The following is a 22729-nucleotide window of genomic DNA, read 5'->3' on the forward strand; positions in this document are numbered from 1 at the left end:
CCTGCTTCATAACATCTTAAACAATATTTATTCCCTTTATCCGTTCCCATAGACATAGAACCATATCATTAGATTGTGTTAGTGTCGAGAAACCTCTAACCACACAGCTACCGGTCGTTTACAGAGTGTAATATATTAATGTGATCCCTTTGCAGTGCCTCCACAAATCCCATCTCTCTAGGTTTCTAAAGCAGTTCATTTTCATCTATATTGACAATTCCAATATGCCTTGTTTTGCTTCCAGTACATCCCGGTTGAACATTCAAATGCCTGTTGCTGGCTTGTTCCATGTTAACATGTTTCCAGTCCCTGTAGCTCTGTCATTGGCTTTCTCTTTCATGTCCCTTGAGCAAAACTTTACATGCAGATTTTAGAAAGAAAATCTCATCTCATTTGATAACCATGCAGAATCCAACGAATTTAGACTTCATCTCTGTTGGAAAACAACAGGAAAATAGAGTATTGCATATATAGAGACTTCAGTCAACAACTTGTTTGATTGATTCTAAATGTTCTCTACTTTACACTTCCAAACGTACAAATATATAAAGACACCTTGTAACTCACAACAGCATTAATCAAAACAACTTCAAAGATTAGCTAATAAACAACATAGTCAAAATATAATAAACTAGGCTATTATAATAAACTAGGCTATTATATTGAAAAGAGTAGCACACAACTCATCAGCTGCAATACTCCTTGATGTGCTTTTCTGAAACTCCAAGCATCAATATAAGAAACTAAAACTTGTCTTTAGGAATAGCTTTTGTGAAGATATTTGCAAGTTAATCTTCAAAGCGACAGAAGTTTAGCTCAATTTCACCACTTGCTTCCACTTCACGCAGAGAATGATACTTGATTGCTATGTGCTTAGTGCGACTGTGATGGACAGGATTCTTAGCAATAGCAACAACAGATTTGTTGTCACAAAAAATCTCAATTGGACCTTGCTGATTTTCTCCCATATCCTCCAAAATTCACTTTAACCAAATGACTTGATTTGCTGCTCCAGCTATAACAACATATTCAGCCTCAACAGTGGACTAAGCAACATTTCCTTGCTTCTTCGAACTCCATGAAAACATACCAGATCCAAGACCAAAACAATGTCCTGAAGTACTCCGCTTGTCGTCAATAGATCCAGCCCAATCACTGTCAGTGAAGCCAACTAATTTTGATTCTAGTCTTTTCTCATACGATATGCCAAAGCTGATTGTTCCTAGCAAATATCTGAGAACTCTCTTAGCAGTTCCAAAATGAACTTGACTCGGACTTTGCATAAATCCTGACAACAAACTTGTGACAAACAAGATATCTGGTCTGGTATTGCACAAGTAAAACAAACTTCCTACAAGACTCCTGTAGGTTGATGCATCCAATTTCTTGACACCATCTTCTTTTCTCAATTTCTCATTAGGAACCAACGGTGTTGCTACTGACTTACAACCTAACATGTTGAATTTCTCCAGCAAGTCTTCTGCATATTTCTTCTGTAAACAGGAAATTCCATCTTCTTCTTGGCTCACTTCCATTACGAGAAAATAATGCTTCAATCCCAAGTCACTCATCTCAAAGTTAGCCATCATATCCTTTTTAAACTTCTCAATCATCACTAGATTATTTTCGGTAAAGATCAAGTCATCAACATACAAAGATACAATGAATTTCAGCATTACCTTGAGACTTTATGTACAGAGTTGGTTCAATTTTGCTCCTCCTAAAACCTTGGTCTGAAAAATATCCATCTATCTTCCCATACCAGGCTCGAGGTGCTTGTTTCAGCCCATATAATGTTTTTTTCAATCTAAAAACTTTTCCTTTTTCTTCTATGAAGCCCTTTGGTTGATAAGCATAAACTTCTTCCCCCAGAATTTCATTTAAGAATGCTGGCTTAACTTAAAGTCGGTAAATTTTCTAACTTTTTTGAGCTACAAGTGCAACAAGTGCTCGAATTGTATCCATCCTTGCAACTGGTGCAAAGGTTTCGTTGTAGTTGACTCCTGGCTGTTGTACATAGCCCTGGGCTACTAGCCTTGCTTTATGCTTCAAGATTGAACCATCTAGATTCAACTTGATCTTGAAGATCCATTTAACTCCAATGATCTCTTTGTTTGCAGGTCGAGCAACCAATTCCCAAGTTCCATTCTTTTCAATCATTTTTATCTCCTCCTCCATTGCTTTCACCCAAACTTCTTCCCTTGAAGCCGCTGCAAAATTCTCTAGTTCAAGAGAAGAGTAATTGCAATGTTCACAGATTTCACTTAATAATCTTGTTCTTCTTATAGGAGATTCTAGTGAAGAATCATCATCTCTATTAGAAGAGGCTAATTGTTGAGTTGATGTAGGACTGCTTGTCTCATCCTCCATAGGACTGCTAATGTCATCCTCCAACTCTTCTTCTATCTTGGGTGGTTGATCAATTTGAACTTCAACATTCTGTTGAATCACCTTCTCAGCTTCCCAATCTCAAGAAGTATGCTAATTGAATTTCACATCACGGCTGGTAACAAGCTTCTTAGTTTCCATGTTGAAGATCCGGAAACCTTTTGACATAGTGTTGCATCCCAGAAAAATGCCATTCTCAGTCTTCTCTTCCAGCTTGTGCCTTTTCTGACATGGAACGTGAATATAGCATATACAGCTAAACACTCATAGAAAACATGCAGAGGGTTTTATGCCACTCCAAACCTCATAAGGTGTCTGATTTTCTACATCTTTTGTTGGTACTATGTTGAGCAAAAATACAGCAGTCTTAACTGCTTCAGCCCAGAATTTTTTAGACTAACACTTTTCCAGCAACATAGATCTTGCCATCTCCATCAATGTTCTGTTTTTGCGTTAAGAAACTCCATTATATTGGCGCTAGTATGCAGCAGTTAGTTGATGCTCCAACCTTTCTTCTTCACAGAATTTCTCAAACTCCTTAGAGTTATAGTCAGTACCACGATCACTTCTTAGAGTTTTAATTTTCTGCCCACGATCACTTCTTCTTGCAATTCTTTGTTCATGAGCTTACAATGATCCCATCAATTCGTTAATAGTCAAGGTTTGTAGATCCCTTGATTCTTCAATTGCAGCAACAACGTGATCATATTTTTCTGAGAAACTAATCAAGATCTTCTGAACGATTCTTTGATCATCAACTTCTTCACCACAGGCACACATTTGATTGACAACTTCCATCAATCTCGAGCAATAATCATTTGCATCTTCTGATTCCTTCATTTTTAAGTTTTCAAGCTCTCTTCTTAATCCTTGAAGCTTGATTACTTTTACTTTAGCATTTCCTTGAAACTCCAACTGCATAATTTCCCAAGTCGCCTTTGAAGTAGAAGCCCTCATCAATCTAGGAAAAATGGATTCACTCACGGCTTGTTGCAGTATGAACAAAGCCTTGGCATCCTTAGTATTCTCCTATTTGAGTTGAGCAGAATCTGAGGCTCCTTCTACAGAGGTTGAAACACCTTTTTCTACCACATTCCAGAGATCCTTAGATAAGAAGAAAGGCTTCATTTTGATGCTCCAATAATCATAGTTCTCACCCCCAAAGATGGGAACTATTGTAGATGTTCCGATATTAGCCATTAACGACCATTCAGATCAACCTGGCTCACACTGGTACCAGTTGTTGGAAAATAATAGGATAATAGAGTATTGCAGAGAGACTTCAGTCAACAACTTGTTTGATTGATTCTAAATATTTTCGACTTTACACTTCCAAACATACATATATATAAAGACATCTTGTAACTCACAACAGCATTAATCAAAACAACTTCCAAGATTAGCTAATAAACAACATAGTCTAAATATAATAAACTAGGCTATTAATAGAGATTGTTGAAAAACAATAGCACACAATGTATCAGCTTTTTTTTTTTTTTTTTAATTTTTTAAATAAGAGTTAGGGCCACCTGTCCATGAGCGACCATTCCCCAAGTTTATTAAAATGCCTTCACTTATGGTGGAGGAATATCGTAATTACAACCAAACATCTGGGAGTTTACCAAAAAGAAACCTCCAAACACAAAACAAGCAAAGCCAACTACAAAGCTAAAAGCAACAAATACAACCCAGAACTAAAAGCGACCAAACTGTAAACATGCCTAAAGAAAACTCATCTAAACAAGCCTAAAGACCACCAAATAAAACAAAGTTAAGAACGTATAGTGGGTAATCCTGCCTTGTCAATTCGAATAACACCCTTTAAAAACCTCGGCAACTGCTGGATATCGTCATAAAAAACACTGCTTCCTAACTCGCCTTGTTTAGCCAAAAAATCAGTTGCTTGATTTCCTTCTCTAAACTGATGCAATACATGGATATCCATTCCTTGCATTTCAGAAATCAACTCATTCCAATAGTCCCATAAGTACCATAGGGAGCAGTTACCTGACCGGACCCAATCCACCACTAACTTGGAATCACTTTCCACAATTACATTTAAAAAATTTAGTCTTTTACAAAGCCGAATCCCATCAAACATAGCTCTTAATTCAGCTTCATTATTAGTACCAACACCAAAATGAGCCAAGAATGTCGCTTTAAAATTTCCATCCATGTCCCGCAAGATACCCTCACCTCCCGAAGACCCTGGTTTATCACGACTACTCCCATCGCAATTAAGCTTGATCCACCCAGTCGGTGGTTTTGACCATTTCACAAGTATTCATTTTTGGGCAACAACTCTCGGCATAAACAAATTTAACTCATTTAGCACATAACAGTCTTGCTCATTAAGCCGCCTCTGCACTCTCAATTCACCCGCTACCTTTTTGAGCCATGATTTCACTGCAGTCCACACTTGCATCGCATTAATTTTCATCCCCTCCATACGTACTTTGCATCTCCTATTCCATAAACACCAAGTAATAATGCAAGTTATCATATCAAAGAGATTACCCACCAATGATGACTTTTTTGCACAGGTCATCCAAGCCGATATTCTTGCTTTCCAGGTATTAAACCTCAAGCACGGCACATTTAACATCCTACTTGCATATTCCCAAACCTGAGACGCTGCCTGACCAGTAGATAAAGCATGATTTATGCTCTCCCTAGCCTGTGGCATACAGCAGTCACATGCTGACGCAAGGGAAATTTCCTTATTTTGAACCCTCTCATCTACAGTCAGACACTAAAACCAAGCTCTCCAATTACACATGGAAACTTTTTTTGGCATCCCTTTATTCCAGAACCAATCATGCCAAGGCAATGGAACACCTTTTTCCCTAGTTACTTCCCAAGTAGTAGCCGTTGTAAACTTGCCATTCAATGAAGGCTTCCACACACAAATATCCAACGAATTTCGCCAACTGAGATTAGTCTGCACAATTTCTTCCATAATCGACTAACTCCTTCAAAAGATCAGTGTTCCATACCTACTCTATCCAACAATCATTGATACAAATTCGTTTATTTAAAATGTCCGTAATTATGGCTGATAAAGGACCCGAAGCTAGCCATCTGTCAAACTAGAAAAACGAGTTTCCAGTTCGCAACAGAATCTGAACATTGTTCATTACTTCCGGAACCTGCTTGATTATCGATCTCCAAATTCTTGAATCCATAGCCTTCGGAATATATGACAGAGGATGACCATCTTTTAAATATTTTGATTTAAAAAGTCTGCCCACAAACCTTCATTAGTCAGTAATTGGTAAGCAAACTTCATGTGTAAGGACTTCTAAACCTCATGTAAATCCCTCAGCCCCAAACCACCTTCATTAGTCGGTTTGCATATTTTAGCCCATGATCGCCAGTGCGATTTCCTCCTTCCCTCCACTTCGCCCCAAAGAAAATTGGCTAATAAATAATTTATATAATCAAGTGTCACCTTCGGAACATTAATCACCAAAAGGATATGTAAAGGTATACTAGATAACACATGCCACAACAAAATTAACCGACCACCTTGTGAAAGCAATTGAAATTTCCAGCCCGCCACTTTGTCTCTTATTTTCTCAATTAGTGGCTCAATAATGCGTGATGTCAGTCTACCTGTAACAAGCAGCACCCCCAAGTAAATCACAGGGAATTTTCCTTCCTTTAAATCCCGTAACTCTCAATAATTCATGCTTCCGACTTGGATTTATAAGTTTAGAGGGAAAGATCACTGATTTCTCACGATTAATCTTTTGACCCGACCACCATTCATAGGTGGTCAGAATTTCAATAAGTCTCTTAATAGAGTTTTTCCCCCATAAGAAAATATCAAAAGATCATCAGTATACAACAAATGGGAAACTAAAGGTGCCCCCACTGGATGCGTAAATCTTCCGATCCGACCAGCCTCAAAATTTTTCTTAAGCAGCCTTGTTAATACCTCCTCCATAATAATAAACAACTAAGGAGATAAAGGATCCCCTTATCGAAGCCCTTGAGTGGATTGCAAAAATTCTTTAAAAGTCTCGTTCATCATCACAAAAAACCATGGAGACTTAATACAACCACCAATCAATTTACAAAAATCTTGAGAATTTTGTATTTTGTTTTGAAGTTTCAAATAATATGTTTTAATATTATTATTATTTTGGGATTTGAAAAATGTGTATTGGGATTTAAAAAAGTTAAATTGTTTATTATATTTTGTATAGGGATTTGAAAAAGGTGTAATGATGAGATGAGATGAGATAAGAATTTTGTGTTTTGTTTTGTGCCCCAAACCTGCCCTTAAGCACTTCCAAAAGAAAGCTCCAATCAACCATGTCATAAGCCTTAGCCATATCAATTTTTAACATGACATTACCACCCAAAATTTTCCTGTGAAGAGAATGCACAATCTCTTGAGCAAGCAAGATATTCTCAAAAATACTGCAACCCGAAACAAAAGCCCTTGTTCATGGGAAACCAACTTATGAATAACCCGAGTTAAACGAGCCACAATAATTTTTGAAAATATCTTATAGGCCACCGAACACAAACTAATAGGCCAAAATTTATCAAAACTGGCAAAATCAAAACAATAAAGGATGACATGGAAAACCTGGTTAAATGACCACCCCTGAAAAATTCCCTAGCAGCTTCAATAACATCATCTTTAATGATCTCCCAACACTTAATATAAAAACATGACCCGAAACCATCAGGCCCCGGAGTGCTTTGCTGAGGGATTGAGAAACATGCTTCTTTCACTTCCATCTCAGTTGGCTCAGCACACAGTACATTATTTTCAGCTTCCGTAATCACTAGTTCAATCAAGTTTGATAGGTCAACATGCTTTACTTCACACGATGCAGAAAGGAAACTTCAGAAATATTGTGCAGCTCCCATATGTACAGACTCTGCACTATCCAAAATTGTACCATCCGATAAAACCATTTGAGAGATAAGAGCCTTTTTACGCCTGCGATTAATCACAGAGTGAAAAAACTTAGTGTTCTAATCACCTTCCATCAACCACATCTTCTTAGCAATTTGTCCCAACCAGGTTATCTCTCTCTTTTGTCAGGTATCGATCTCCAATTTAGTCACAAGATAATCCATTTCCACATCTTCAAAATATCCAAACTGCAACTGGTTTTCTAAAATTTCCTGCCGCTCCTCAAGAGTTTTAAGTTTCTCATCAACTCTGCCAAATACACGTTTATTCCAAGCACGTAAGGCAATTTTTGTTCTCTTGAGTCTTGCTGCTAGTTTAAGCAGACCTAAACCGGTATCATGTTTATCCCAAGCTTCCTACGCACAATCTAAAAAATTCTCATGTAAACACCACATATTTTGAAAACAGAAAGGAACCGGACCATAAAATGAAAAAAAGCCTATCCAGATTGACCACCATAGGACAATGATCTAAAGTTTTCTGCGCCAAATAGACTAACTGAGTGGAAGCAAACTGAGCAAAGAAACTACTATTAATGACCACTCTATCTAGCTTCGCCCAACTTTTATTAACCCTAAGATGACCATTGCGCCATGACAGAGTAGGCCCACTACTATGAAGATCAAACAAACAACATTTATCTAAACAATCATTAAACTTTAACATAGAAATTAGAGGTCGAGGATGACCACCAATCCTTTCAGAGTCAATGCGAATAGCATTAAAATTGCCCATCACCATCCAAGGCACATTATTCAACTATTGATTCTCCAATTCTTTCCATAACCCTCTTCTTTCCGTATAAGAACATTTAGCATAGACAAAGGTTATGAACAACCTTTGATTCGTTGCACAAAGCCAACTCGAAATTGTTTGTGCAGTACATCTAAAATTCATTCAACTCTTTCCAAAAAATCCACAACTTACCACCCTCTATCTCATTGGAACAAAAATAATTGAGATTCAAAAAAGAACCTGTAGCAGCCATACGATTATTACCCACAAAAGGTTCCGCAATCGCACAAATATTGTTATCTTTTTTTTATAATTAACGATTTTAATCTCCTCTTCAACGTCCCCAACCCTCTATCATTCCAGTAAAAAATGTTTCCCGTCATTAGCTCAGCTTTTTCGATCGGGTGTGAACTCGTTGGAATTTCCTCATCACCTTGTCTAATGTAGTTTTTAATATCTCTATATCCGATCGATCTGCCCCTTCAAAATCATAGGCCTTCTCTTTACCCCTGAATCCTTCTATTTCGCCATGTTCACGCTTCGAAGAATATCCCATAACTAATTCCCCTTGTACCCTTGAATCAGAAGTTACATTCACCGTCTCAGCACCCATGATCCGTGGCACATCGGGAACCTCCTTATCATGCATCTACACAAGCACCATATCTTCTTCATTTTCTTTATCACACCAAACCTCCTCACATTCTTCATCACTGGCCCCATTTTGATTATCTGGTATTTTTCCTAAATCCTGGAGAGGAATCTTTGGCAACTCTACACTCATAATAATACTTGGCACCCTCTTGGACTCATTACTTTTCGCAGACTCGCCCTCAATGTTCGATGTCTTCCCTGGAATTATTTTCGCAGACTCACCCTCACTTCTCGCAGACTCACCATCTCTACCCTCATTAGGCGCTTCATCAACATTCACAACCTGCACCACATTTGCATCCATCTCCTCTCGTGTGACATGCAGACTATCATCTGGTAATTTAACATTTACTTCCAACTCCTTATCATCTTTAGTTCTCGAAGTGCTACCCCTGACTTTACTAGTTTTGTCTGCCATACCCTTTTATCCTTTCGCTTCTCCCTAGCCCTATAGACCACAGCCGTACATCCCTATCGATGGCATTTCATACAATAAAAGCCTTGTTTTTCATATCTCACCTTTTGCCAAATACACTTCGTAGGCGACACTACAACCGGAAATCTTTTCACCGGTTTCACTGTCAAATCTATCTCCACACAAATTCTTGCACCCGTGGCTCTCGGACGGTTCAACGTCACATTATCCGTCCTAAGATAAAGATCAAACCATGTTGCAAAGATTTGAAGACAATCACGATGATAAAGATGCATAGGCAGTCTCGGCAAGAAAATCCACTGAGGAGCCAGTGAAGATTCTTTATGAAAATCAAAGTCCTTTGTCCATTTAAACAAGCGAAACGTATTTCCATCCATGATTCTTCCTTCACGAGCCCAGCCATGCACAAAATCACATTCATTCTTCATTTGTATTAACACAAGATAATCATCCATACAGCTAATCGTCGAAATCTCTACCTAACCCCACTTTTTCACCACGTTCAATCTGACCACATCAATAGAGGGACGAACTCGCATAAATTTCATGACAATCGCAAACTTATATTCATCCACCACTTTCACCATCTCTGTTTTAGAAAAACTGAAACCTAATTCTCCGTTAATGTCCACAAGAAAACGTAAAGGAATTTTGAAAGAAGAGTGCTCTGCCGGTTTTGAGACTGTCGAAACATATGATGTCGCCATACCATTGCCCAAGGTAGTGTTCCCCGCCGATGGCACGACCATCAGAGGGCCTAGAGACCACAAGAAATGGCCCACTAAGCCGTCTAACCACAAGAGACCACCCTAGAAAAAAGCCAGCTGCCTTTGCAAGCCAAAAGGAAACAAGAGGAAAACAACACCTCAACAACTCTCTCCAAGAAACTCCAAGAAGAGTTCCAAGAAGACTTTCAAACCCGTACATTTTGTTTTTCAAACCTGTACACCACAAGAGTTCCTTTGCCACTCATTCTCTAAGCAAAAGGGCATCGCCATCTTAAAAAGTGAAGCACCCTTAGAATTACCTCAATGTGGTACCTTTTCAGCAGGAAAATGGCTGAAAGAATGTGATGCACAAGAGCCAAATTCTTGTATATTGTGCAGGAAAGTAGGACAACTTACAATCAGAGATTGGCTTGGATCCATTGCAAACCCAATCTTCATGTCTACCAATAGTCTTTACAAGAACAACTTCCCTTTTTAAAATGGTGATATCTAATCATGTCCCTGACAATAATCTCGATCATAAACTTTGGAGATGAACTTTGTTGCTTCGTGGCAATTCCCACAAACTCGTAAATTCTTTACAATTTAAATTGGGGTTTGGGGGTGTTGTGTTCATCAAGTCAAAAGTAATAACTAACTTCTCACTATGTTTAGATAGGGTTGTCTCTTTATCTTCCTTGTCATCAATATCAAGCAAAACATCTCCAAATTGTGGAACATAACCAACAATCTTCAACTTAGTTGTCATCTCATCCAAGAACAAGTAGAGTTGTTTAGTATGGGGATGGGATCTATCTCCCACAAGGAATTGATGGAACACACCATTTAATTTAATGGAGCTACAACCAGGGATTTTCTTCCTTCAATTTAATTCAATCTCCTCTCTCACAACCTTTGCTTCATTCTATGTGATCTATTAGGGAGGAATACAAGATCTCTTGCTACAACAAAAAAGTTCCGTGCATGTTTGAAAAAGTGCATGTTTAATCCACTTATTTACATGGCTGAGAATGGCAAAACTCCTTAGAATTTCTCAATTATTTGCGCCCAAGTTAGGTCATGTTACCATAAAAATAAAAAGAAAAAAAAAAACTTGCTAGCTAGCTATAAGATTTTCTTCTGAATTTGGTCTAGAACATATCATGCTTGCAATATTATTATTGATGCATTTAATGTTTGGTCTATGGAAACATAATCTCAATGTTTTTTAACTTTTTTTTTTAAATAAACCTTATATTAACATAATGATTTGCCTAAAGTTATGTTAAAAATACTTTTCACAAAGGTCTTAAAAAGTTGATCCTGAAAATATGGGTGGGTAGCGAGGCCCCACATTCCACTACCTCGCCCCCGCATGGTGGGTTAGGCAACCCCGCTTGCCCCTGCTTAAGTGATTTTTTGTATTTCTTAAGTGAGACTCTTCTATTGTCTTGACCTCCTACATAAAGGTCTCATTAGGCTACATTAACTTACTCATAATATGCACTAACAAATTTATGATCATATTTGCAAATTTAAATTTATAATTTTGGTTCAAAAATGTGTTCTTGTCAACACTGCCCCCCGGCATTGGAGCAGGGTGTGGGGGTGAAAATCCACCCTCCGCCCATGCAAGGGCAGGGTGTGGGGAAGGGTCGACCCCGCCCCAGCATGGGTGGGTAGTACCCCTACCTGAAAAAATTATATTCAAATAGTTTTTGAAATCTACTTACATACTTACGCAAATCAATAAGAAAATATCTATAAAAACCTTTTATCCAAACAACTTATATATTTCCTATCTAATTCCATGAAATACAATAAAAAGAAATAGAAAAATTATATTTTGAAGCTGATGTGTAGAGCATACTTAGTAAAGTGTTTAGATGACATAATTTGATTTGGAAGAACATTTTTAAAATCCAAATCATACAAATCAAATCTTACAATTTAAGTGATGTGGATGTTTTTGGAGTGGGTTATGGAAATTAGGCTGTGCGACATGGTTTTATTGGAGCGCCGGCTTGCGGCGTTGAATTCTCAAAAGTTGCTTCATTTCGTTTACTCGAATATGTATTTATTTTGTTTGTTTATATCCTTTATAGGCTTGTTTAGATTGATTGATTTATTTATAGGCCTGTTTAGATGTTTTCTGGTTATAGTTTTGACTTATTTGATTTGGTGTTTTGGTACTTGGGGGTTATTAGTCTTTTTATATTATTGTAAATCCCAAGTACCTTGATTGCTACCACGGTATTCCTCTACCACAAGTAAGGGCTTATTAATAAATTTGAGCGGGGGTCACTATTGGACATGTGACTACCCTCTCTTAAAAAAATTAAAAAAAAAATGATGTGAATGGTGTACTCTACCCACCAACTTAAGAATAGAATAATTACAAAAACAAATATGCTAAAAACTTTTTTAAAGATTGTCAAATTTCTTTCTTATCCTAACAAGTGAATCATGTTAATTTCCTAACCACACACGCTATTATTAGAAACCATTCAAAACCACTAAGTTTGAAATGTATAGTCTCTTCGACTTGATCAAATGGAAATGCTATATGGAACTCCTTTTCCAGTTACGCCAGGGCTGGAAAATGGCTTCAAAAGCTCATACGGCACAACTCCAGCTCCTACTCTATTCTTCAAACTACTGTTTGCATTCCTTTCATCAATTATCCGTTCAAGTTCCCTCAATCTCCCATGGAACCTCTCAAATGCTTCCTTTATGAACGGATCTTCAGCCCACGATGGCTCACTTTTCTCCCCAAGATATTCCTCGTCGGGTGAATGATTAGACAATATATCCAAAACAGCCATCACTCTTGTTGCTTGAAGCTGTGAAGGGAAGCATTGCAAAAGTGCGTGTTCAGGTTTTTTCATGAACTTTTTCCATTCTTCTTCAGTTGGGTCTTCTGTGGGCATGTTGGTTCTAGCAATGGTTGGCCGATTAGGAAAGTAGCCCCCGTAAGCATATTGACCGAAGTTGGCGGCGGCATGGTGGCCGGAAGTTACCCAAGTGATCGTTGTGAGGATGTTGATTAGGTCTTTTTGGGTTTTGAGAACCGGCCACCATGGTTCGTCCTTCTTGTCGGCATGTCCAACTGTTCGAATTTCTGTCCACCATGATTGGAGCTCTTGATCAGACTCCACAAGGCTAGGGTTAGGGTAGTAATGGTTGACATAGTCTGTGACCCATTGTTTGATGGCATCCCAGAGGATGAGACCATCATTGGCGTAGGGGTAGTCTTTGATAGTTAGCCTTAGTCCATGAGGAGCAGTTGGATCCTCAACGGCCATTCCCCTGCATACACAATTGCAAAAGAGCCGATTGATCTTAAAATATGATATATGAGAATTAGATTATACCCATTAATGAAAAGCAATAATATGCCATTTGATTTCCAATAAGTTGCAAAACAAGTTTTCTGTTTGTTAGAGTAGTACTTCTATTTATAATTGATGTGTATTATTCATCTTCTACTAATATAATTGTGTTATTCATCTTAGAACATATGAGAATTTAATTATAAGCAAATGCCATTTTAAAAATCTAAATTTAAAAATTGTATATGATGTCATGTGTCCCTTCATTAAAAAAATATGTGTTTCTTTGCATGCTCAAAGGACACATGAAAAATTTTTAAATTGGTTGGAGGAGCGATTTGGAAGAAAACAGTTTTAATTATTTGATTTTTTATTTTTGAAAATATAAAAGATTGGCTAATTGGAAACTAGGTACCTGTTAATTAGGTCAGCAGGAAGTGACTCCTGGTCGAACCGCCACTGGAGATCATAGGCGGCAGAGCAGATTTCCATGGAATATTTACCAGGTGCAAATGCAGACTCAATGGTGCCACCTGCATTGATAAGTGCTTCTCGAGCCAGAGCATTGATCTCCATTGTGTAACGAAAATGAGGGTGCAACAGTCTGTAGATTGGATGCATCACACTAAGTTGCCTATTTGTCGCAATTACACAAGGCTCTGTTACACAATGAGTTCTTAGCCTGTAAAAGAGACCAGTCAAATCATTTCCCTCATTAATATAAATCATATTGAGTTTTGCAGGAAAACCCATAGCAAATAATTAGTTCATAAGGTACTGGGAAATAATATATACCAATGACTAACGAGCTGGTGATAGCCAGAGTCGTGGGCAAGGACATGAGCTTTAGCAATCCTCCATAGCCAAACTTCTGTTGAATGCCAAGAAGGTGCATAAACTTGCTTCCACTGCGGCTTTCCGTCCATAGGTGGCCGAGTCAGTTCAATCGCCAGCGGCCTCAAGGTGCCATCTTTAGTTAAGAAGAATAGTGTGCGTGAGCCGTATAGTGTGGTGCCCTTAATCTGTCTTACTTTGTTGACGAATGGTAATAACAGGTCGTGATAATCTAGCATAAACAGCTTCTTTTCTTTTAAGGCCTGCATGCATACATTCATGACAATATAATACAGATTTATTTATGATATATATTTAGTTGACTGATGGCCAATATTCCTGCCTGAAATTTACACGATATGTGCTATATTCTTCTTACCTTTTCAACAGTCATCAGGCCTCCAATTTCTTCCTCAATAATTTCTGTCGTGATGGCTGACTCTGGTGGACCGTAGATCTCAGGATCAAGTTTACTCTTCAATGGCCACTCCTGCATAACTTTTTGTGCAACTTTAAAGCATGCATGGAGTAAAGTAATTGCTTTCTTTAAACAATGCATGCTAGGTACGAATACGCAGCTTTTTCTAGTAAATTTAAGCAAATTAGTCGCAAATCATACCGTGATCAACCGTATGCTATATGGGTTGAGACCAGCAAGAGTCTGTCGAGCAAATTCCTCGTCCCTAAACCAAAAGAACTTGTCCCCTGCAAATCCAAAACAGCACATCAATATGTGTATAATTGCCATCTCATTTAGATCAGAAAGTGTGTGTGTTTGTTTGCATGTGTAAGTTTGCGAAGTTTAATTTTTGTTGGGGCAGGGGAGTGCGGGATTCTCACTGTTCATAGTTTCGGGGGTCTCAAAGCGGAGCACATCTCCTCCGGTTTTAGAAATGGTTTTAACAAGCCTGGGCATGATTGCTTTGAGAAACCCTTCTTGGTCTTCTTCCGATGGCAAGTTAACCCCTTCGGTAAAAAGCGAGTCTATGGCTGTGAAGTATGGGAATCCAAGATCCCTATCCGAAATCACAACTCCTAGTGATGGCACCAATACTCGCAACACTGAGTATACGGTCTTCGCCGAGAATGTTAGCTGCTTTATCTCCGAGAAGCATTCATCTCGAGGAACATAAAACCTGCTAGTCATCCTCGTCTCCGACCGTGGATCTGCATATATATTGACGCCGATAGCATGCATGTTCAATGATCAAAGCGAACAATTAAAAAAAGAATGAATACGGGCCGGATATATATATATATTTATGATCCCTACATTTTGATAAAATTATTTTCTGTCGATCGGCTCAAGATATGAACATGAAGCTCTACATAAATATGACTATAGAGCAGGCCGAAAATTTTGCAGATCTCTTAAAGTTTCTATCCGAACTTTATATATCTGTCTACATTTATATATAGACCAACGTATGAATGTGTCGATGTAGTCATGTACGTATTGCTTATTGGGTTTAATTTCAACTATCAAGCGGAAAAAATATGAAACAAACAATTACAAAAATCAGTTCAATAAATTATTGGGGAATCCATTCTTTAATTTAATGATCCTTATAGATTCCTGAGTAAAATACTTGAGCAATAAGAATAAGTTTGAATCAATTAAATTATGTGATCTTATCTGAATACTACTACTCTAAAGCCTCTACACCACACATTGCGCGGCATAATATGATTTTAATAATAAATTTTAAAATTTTAATTTTACAAATCAAATCTTATAATTTAAGTAATGTGAATGGCTATATGTTTAATATACCGAGAATATGATAACTCCTTAAATATCTAATCAGAGTGTGTAATTTTAGTGCTATCTGCATGTTGGCAAATGTTTGTTATTTATGAAATTAATAGGCCAATCTTCTCATATATAAGTGGATCCTAAATTATCCATTTAGTAATTACAATAATATTATTGGAATATTGATAAAAATACCTGCTTCGGAAAGGGGGCGTCCGGTCCTGCAACGTCGAGGATAGGGGTACTCTTTGCCACCAAGTACTGGTCTTTCAAGTTCGAGGCTCTTATCGGGTTCCCCAAGATCATTGTACACATCATAATCGTATATCCTCTCAAATCTCTTAGGTTCTCCTTCACCATTTCCTCGCAAACTCTCCAGGTCTTCTTCTCTTAGCCTCCTCAATCCATTTGGTGTTTGTGAGGGCAAGTATGACTGCTCCATTAGAACACGTACATGAACTCATCAGATATTTATAAAAAAAAAAAATGTTAGTTTTTTTTCCATGTTTTTGGATATTCTTATGTGCCTGATATATATGTTCTACGTGCATCACGTGCATCATGATCCTTTAAGATTTAGAAATTTTTATTTGAATTAATTTAGAAATGAAAGAGAGAGAGAGAGAGAGAGAGAAGAAACCAATTATATATGAACCGACCATACGTGAGAGGTCATACCGGAACCTGCATGATCCATATAAATATAAACGAACTATATATGTTTTTCTTGTTCCTTATTGCATATAATTACATGTACTCAGTGATCATGTATATAATTCCATGTAATTGGACCACATCGTATTGCAGTTTTGGAGTCTATGTTTGGAGTTTTTGAGTCTATGTTTGTCGAATTGGTCCCCCTTTTATGGTCGAACGCCCGATGATCGATATTAGTAATATTCCAAGGCCGCTAGCTGGTATAAATTAAAGTTAATATTCATGTAATAATCTAAGTCTTAAGTTTAATTTGTTAAGGCCAAAACTTGTTGAAGTAACTAGCTACCATTTCTATTACTAAAAGAAAAATAATTTGTACAGTTTTGAGTATACAAATCATGCACACTCCTTTTGAAAATGAATAATTAAATATGAGATCTACGTAAAAATATTAATTTTTTAATAGTAGACTTTATTATTTTTTTAAATGGAATGTACCAGACTTTCGCGTTCTAGAATTCTATTTAGCATTACTTTTCAAATAATTAATTAAGACGATAATTGTTACAAGAAGCTAGGTGATCGATATACATGATATATATGCAACATGATGCATGCAGTAGTACTACTGCGTACGTACGTACCTTATTGGTAAAAAACACCCTCTTGACAGGATTGTCGAACTTGGAGTGAACCCAGGAGCGACAGGTCACATTTATGGGGCCTTGAGGGAAGCCATGGATGAGTATAGTCTCTACGAACATCTCCCTGTGGTGCTCATTTTCAACCAACACAGCCCCAACCTCTCCAAAATCAACTGGCACTTCAAATTCCGTCTCGTACTTCACCCCCTCCTCCCCTCTCCCCGCCTTGTGTGCATATGCTTCAACCCTTTCTTTCTCTAATCCCGTCTCTATTTCAATATATACGTCCGTACATGCGAATGTAATATATAATTAATTCACCAAATTAGCCTAATTATATATATATGTATATTAAACAAAACAGAATTTATATTAAAAATTAAGGGGTGATCCTTTTTTTCTAGTTCCATAATTAACTCAATATTAGTCTTTTTGTTGACTTATTTTTATCCCTTTTATAAGAATAATATGTTTCGAGATCTCTCTAATGATACCCGATAAATCCAAAGATGTTGGAATTTTATAATTAACTTATATTAGTCATATATATATATATATATATGAAAGATGCATGCTTAATTAGAGTTTTTTCTTAAGGACCCCTTTTTTAAAATTACTGGCAGGACTCACGGTAATTTAGAATTAATTAATTTGATAATTAGTATTTAGAACGATTTCAAAAATTTTTACCTAACAAAATAATTTGTGAATTTTATTGGCATGCATATATTAATTATGACGACGTCTTGCCTATTCTGCAGTACGTCCGTCTGTTGGGACCAAATTCTTAGGGACCAGCGCCTGTGTTCTCTCATTGATCATTTGTCTTCATCTTGTTGCCTGCTAGCTTGTGAAAACTTATATACGTTACAAATTTAAGCTTAATTTCCATATATGTGTATGTATATGTGTATATATATATATATATATATATATATCTTTCTAGCTATATATGATCATTATGTGAAGTACTAGAAAAGCATGCAATAAATATTAGTCTCTAATGAATAATTAGTTTCTATGGCCAATTAATATATATTTATCAAGAGGATTGGAATGTTATGCATCATGTTACTATTTATTTTCACGTACAACCCACACTTATAATTATTTTATAGGGTGTTGAGCTGTTTTTTATAGAGTGTGGAGGTATTTTTTATAGAGTGTAGAGTGTAGAGTAGTGAATAGTGACTGATGATAAAAAATTTTCATTTATCAAATAACAGAAAAATCACGAACCCCTAGCTAGCTTAATTACTATCTTCCCAGTAAATCCATTAATTTTTTTTTTCTAAAAATGATGAAAGAAAATTAAAGAAATCTTTCAATATTATTCTCTTTTAACTTAATTTCTCGAATATCGATCTGTCGATTGTTACGGATCGGAAAACTCGATCGGAACACACCTTTTTCACCTTAATTTGTTCTTGATCTTCGGAGAATTAAGCGCGTTATAGCTTATTATAAGTTCCTGATAATGCTATATAATATATATAGTACTTGATATATAATGAAACAAAAAAGATTGTACAAGCTGAACTAATCTCATGTCGTCCTGTTATTCGAACAGTAACGTCGCATAATAAGAACATCAAAACTCACTGAATCAAAATAAAAATAAAAAACAAAAAAATTAGCTGGAACAAGACTCGATCATTAACACATGCAGAAAATTAAGTAAGAAATAATTCTCAATCAAGCAGCAAGCTGCCTAAAGTTTCAGCTAATTAGCTGAAAATAGTATAGTTTTTGAACAACAAATTAATTAAAGGAAACCTGCGGACTGAAATTCAGACCAAAAAGCTTTGAATATTAAATAAAATAAAATAATAAAATAAATAATTCAAATACCATAATTAAGGGAATTAAAAAATAAACATGAACATGCAAGTTTCAGTAGTAAATTAACGTAGCTAATTTTTCATCCGATATATTGAGTTGGTACGTAGTTGATAGCTTAGCTAATTAATTAATTAAAAGATCGACAAGGCTTACCGGAATCAAGCTCGGAGCTAACTAACTCCAGGAGGAGTGTTTTACCAAGCAAATCTTTGATATCATCAAGCCCTCGCTGTATCCCAAGGTTTGACAAAAACCCACGAACCGTTGGTTGCACGATTACAACGGCTTGAACTCTAATAACAGACTTCTCGGTAGACTCGGACGCCGTAGACGTTGTAGGAGTAGGAGTAGTAGTACTAGTGCTAGCAACACTTTTTATGTTGCTAGAAATGAACCCAGTACAGTGAATGGCTTTGTTGTACTTCTTGCCGATGGAGGATCTTGACCAAATTGGAAGCGAAGAGCTGCCATTGATATGGATGAATGGCTTCTGCAACAGGCCGAAGAGCAGGTCGGTTTCAGAACTGCGTGACTGGCAAATTCGAGGCAACATTGTTTTAGGGTTTACAGTAGAAGATACCCGCGCGAGTAATTAAGGAACCAGATATCAAGTTGGCTATATGATAATATGTAGTTCTTGGATAACTGGAATTTGGTATGTGGTTGCTAAGCATTCACTGATCTCTGTATATATTGAGAGAGACAAGACCACGATTTTCATTTGCTCTCATAATACTGTAAGTTTATTTCACGTGAAAATGATGATATATGGAATAATTTGGCAGGATTGCAAAAGGATCCAAGTGAGTTTCATTCAAGATCTTGATGTACATGACATGACTACCCCAGGAATTTGGTCCCCAACCTAGACCTCCCAAAACGTCTAATTTTCTTTTTTGTTTTTGGTAAATTTAGATCAGTTCAGATAGCTAGGCAATTGGAAAATTATAAGTTGGCCGATATATACCATGTACATGTAATCTTTAGTACTTCAATGCATATATACATGCTACTTCCTGGCTTCTAGTTTCAGCCCGGTTCAAGTGTATATATTGAGCGATAAAAAATAGACATACTTTAAGATAGAGATCATACACGTAAAGTATAAGGTCTCACAACTTAAAAATACATGGAGTAATCTAATTACTTTAGAAGGCAAAGAATGGGAACCAATTTAGTAATTAATTACCCTTATAGTCAAATGAAATAGTACTTTATGAACTAAATTAGTATACCAGCTTGAAGCATTAATTTTTTTTTAGAAAGAGAATATCGGTACTCCAATTTTATTAATAAATTAACCTATTAGCTTAAAGCATCATATTATAATTAATAGAATATTTAAAAGAGTGTTTTTTTATTTTAAGGTAGAATAAACTCCATTCATTTATAACGGGACATTACAATTTTAACCTGTGACATACAGAATACAAGTCAACTACTACTTAAGGCTCTCCAATATACAAATTTCTTTGTGACTGACATATGGTTTAGTCCATTACTATAATTTTTTACAGACAAACATTCTGAGACACAACACTTAGATTTAACAAATCTTACATTCTGTCTTAAGATAGAATTAAACAATCGCACACTCCGTCTAAGATGGAGTAGATAATACACTATAGATAAAAATCCAAGAGACTGTGTGTTCTTTTTTTCACCTAAAACAAAGGAAATAATATAAAACATAAAAGATACATGGGAAAATAGTAGATTACAACTTGAAAAGTTGTGGATTTATACTTTCAACCTTAGAGGAAATCAAAATGCAAATACTGAGACTGTGGTGACTCGTGAGGGGCACGCACCACACGGGAAGTACTGTGGAACGTCAGGTTTGAAAAAACCAATGGCCCTGGTCCTGGTAAAGTTGCACATGGTGGCGATAAAGCTCCTCTTGCAGTCGCGCGTGGATGTCACGCGCACACTTTGGGTCGTGCATGTGGCTCACGCGCCGCTTCATTCGAGGAGATTCTTCATCCGTTTGAAGGATTGGCACCTTGAAAATATTGCGATGGGGCGCATGGTGGTCGCCTGGCTCCAGAGAACAGTAGATCTGTATTTTTCTCTAGAGTGAAAGAAAAAACAAACAAAACTAGAAAAAAAAGAAAAAAAAATAAAAAAACTAGAGAGAAGAGGGAGGAGGGAAGAGGGATGAGGGAGGGAAGGAGGAGGGAAGGAGGAGCCAAAGCTCCAACCCCCTCCTCTGGTCTCAATTTTGTAGGGTTAATACTAGTATTTTGGTCTACAAATTAATCTTAATTAGTTAAGTAAATTGATCTTGTATGCCCTTACTCGTCTTTGTTTTTATATATGTTAGTGGTGCCAAATTAAAGTTGAAAACATTAATGTTGACCAAAGACGTACAAGACGTTTATAGTAAATAATTGTATGGGCTCTTTGTCTCTTTTTAAATACAATAACATTTGGTGAGTTTATTGTTTACAAAAACCAAGAATATAGGAAAATGGTAATCATCATATTTGGGCCAATTGGATATATAAGAAGTTACCCCATCAAAAGAAGGAAAATTGGCATATATATATATATATATATATATATATATATTGATATGTAGAGCATATCCTATACACCATTTACATCACTTAAATAATTATAAAATTTAATAATTACACCATAGTATCTGTAATGCCCAATAAGTATGATTAATAAAGTGACATAAGTGGACTATTGACACATCTCTAGAAGTTCATGATTTTGGTTACATCATGAATATTAGAGTGGTACGAGTTCAATTCATATGTAGAGACCATTAATTAAATACACATGTAAATCCATTATTTTATGATGGGCAAGATTGGAATCTAGATATTATATATAGGTAATTATGGTTATCACTCTAGATTAATTCATCTTGGCTCTACGCATCCTATCGTAGTTAGGTTTTTTTTTTTTTAGAGAGTGAACATTGAATGTGGAAGACTGATCCGTTGAGATATGTTCTCTCTACCAAATTTCTACATGAACGTACGGTTTAACATAAGATTTTGGGGTATTTGGATTCTTCAAATGCAACAGCACAATGATTGCCACTATAATCTAAACGATTTGGAAGATTGGAATAATAGAATATGTAGAGAAAAATGTATTTTGAAGGATATATATCGTTCGATAATAAATTTTGCATGAAAATCAAACTAAGTTTCTCATATATATATATATATATATATATATATTATATAAAGGTTTATGGGAGGTTTAGATATTAAGTTAAATTGAGATGAAAAGATCGTATAAGAGTTGAAAGTTAAATAAAATATTATTAGAATATTATTTTTATTTTAAAATTTTAAAAAATTAAATTATTTGTTATAGGCCTCGTTTGTATTCGTAACTTATCTCAACTCACTTCAACGTATCTTATCTCATAATTATAATTTTCTCAAATTCTTATATAAAATATAATAAATAATTTAATCTTTTTAAATTTTTATATAAAATATAATAAATAATTTAATTTTTATTTTATTATTTATAAATTATTTTAATCCATCTCAACTAATTTCTAAATGTAAACGAATCTTAATTCCCAATGTATATGTATATCCCCGCACGGATGCTCTTGTAAATTTCAAATTATAAACAAGTACTACATATTATATCATGTACTGGACATATAATTTTGCAGATTCTTTGTCGGAGAAAGGACTTCAATCACGTGTATCCATCGATATTCCATGGACCACCTGGGCTGGAGATCATGTGGATGTACATCTTCCCTGCATGCAGATCTTGAATGCGACTGTTCTTACGTATCATCAAGAGCTAGCTAGCTAGCTGTGGA

General features: G+C 36.2%; 2 protein-coding genes across 2 annotated transcripts; both read right to left on the reverse strand.

Annotated features, from left to right (window-relative positions):
• Window positions 1-1046: 1046 nt before the first annotated feature.
• Window positions 1047-1676, reverse strand: LOC109006933 (uncharacterized mitochondrial protein AtMg00810-like). Its single transcript, XM_018986380.1, has one exon. It carries the CDS (start codon window positions 1674-1676, stop codon window positions 1047-1049), a length of 630 nt encoding a protein of 209 aa, XP_018841925.1.
• A 10572-nt stretch (window positions 1677-12248) lies between these two features.
• Window positions 12249-19633, reverse strand: LOC109006935 (linoleate 13S-lipoxygenase 2-1, chloroplastic-like). Its single transcript, XM_018986381.2, has 9 exons — window positions 19075-19633; window positions 17080-17348; window positions 15974-16211; window positions 14863-15189; window positions 14642-14727; window positions 14402-14512; window positions 13984-14285; window positions 13604-13870; window positions 12249-13165 (listed from the first exon to the last, which is right to left on the reverse strand). Exons 1-9 carry the CDS (start codon window positions 19472-19474, stop codon window positions 12406-12408), a joined length of 2760 nt encoding a protein of 919 aa, XP_018841926.1. The 5' UTR covers window positions 19475-19633; the 3' UTR covers window positions 12249-12405.
• Between the last annotated feature and the right edge of the window lie 3096 nt (window positions 19634-22729).

The sequence above is a fragment of the Juglans regia genome, chromosome 5 (genome assembly GCF_001411555.2).
Source record: "Juglans regia cultivar Chandler chromosome 5, Walnut 2.0, whole genome shotgun sequence".
NCBI lineage: Eukaryota > Viridiplantae > Streptophyta > Magnoliopsida > Fagales > Juglandaceae > Juglans > Juglans regia.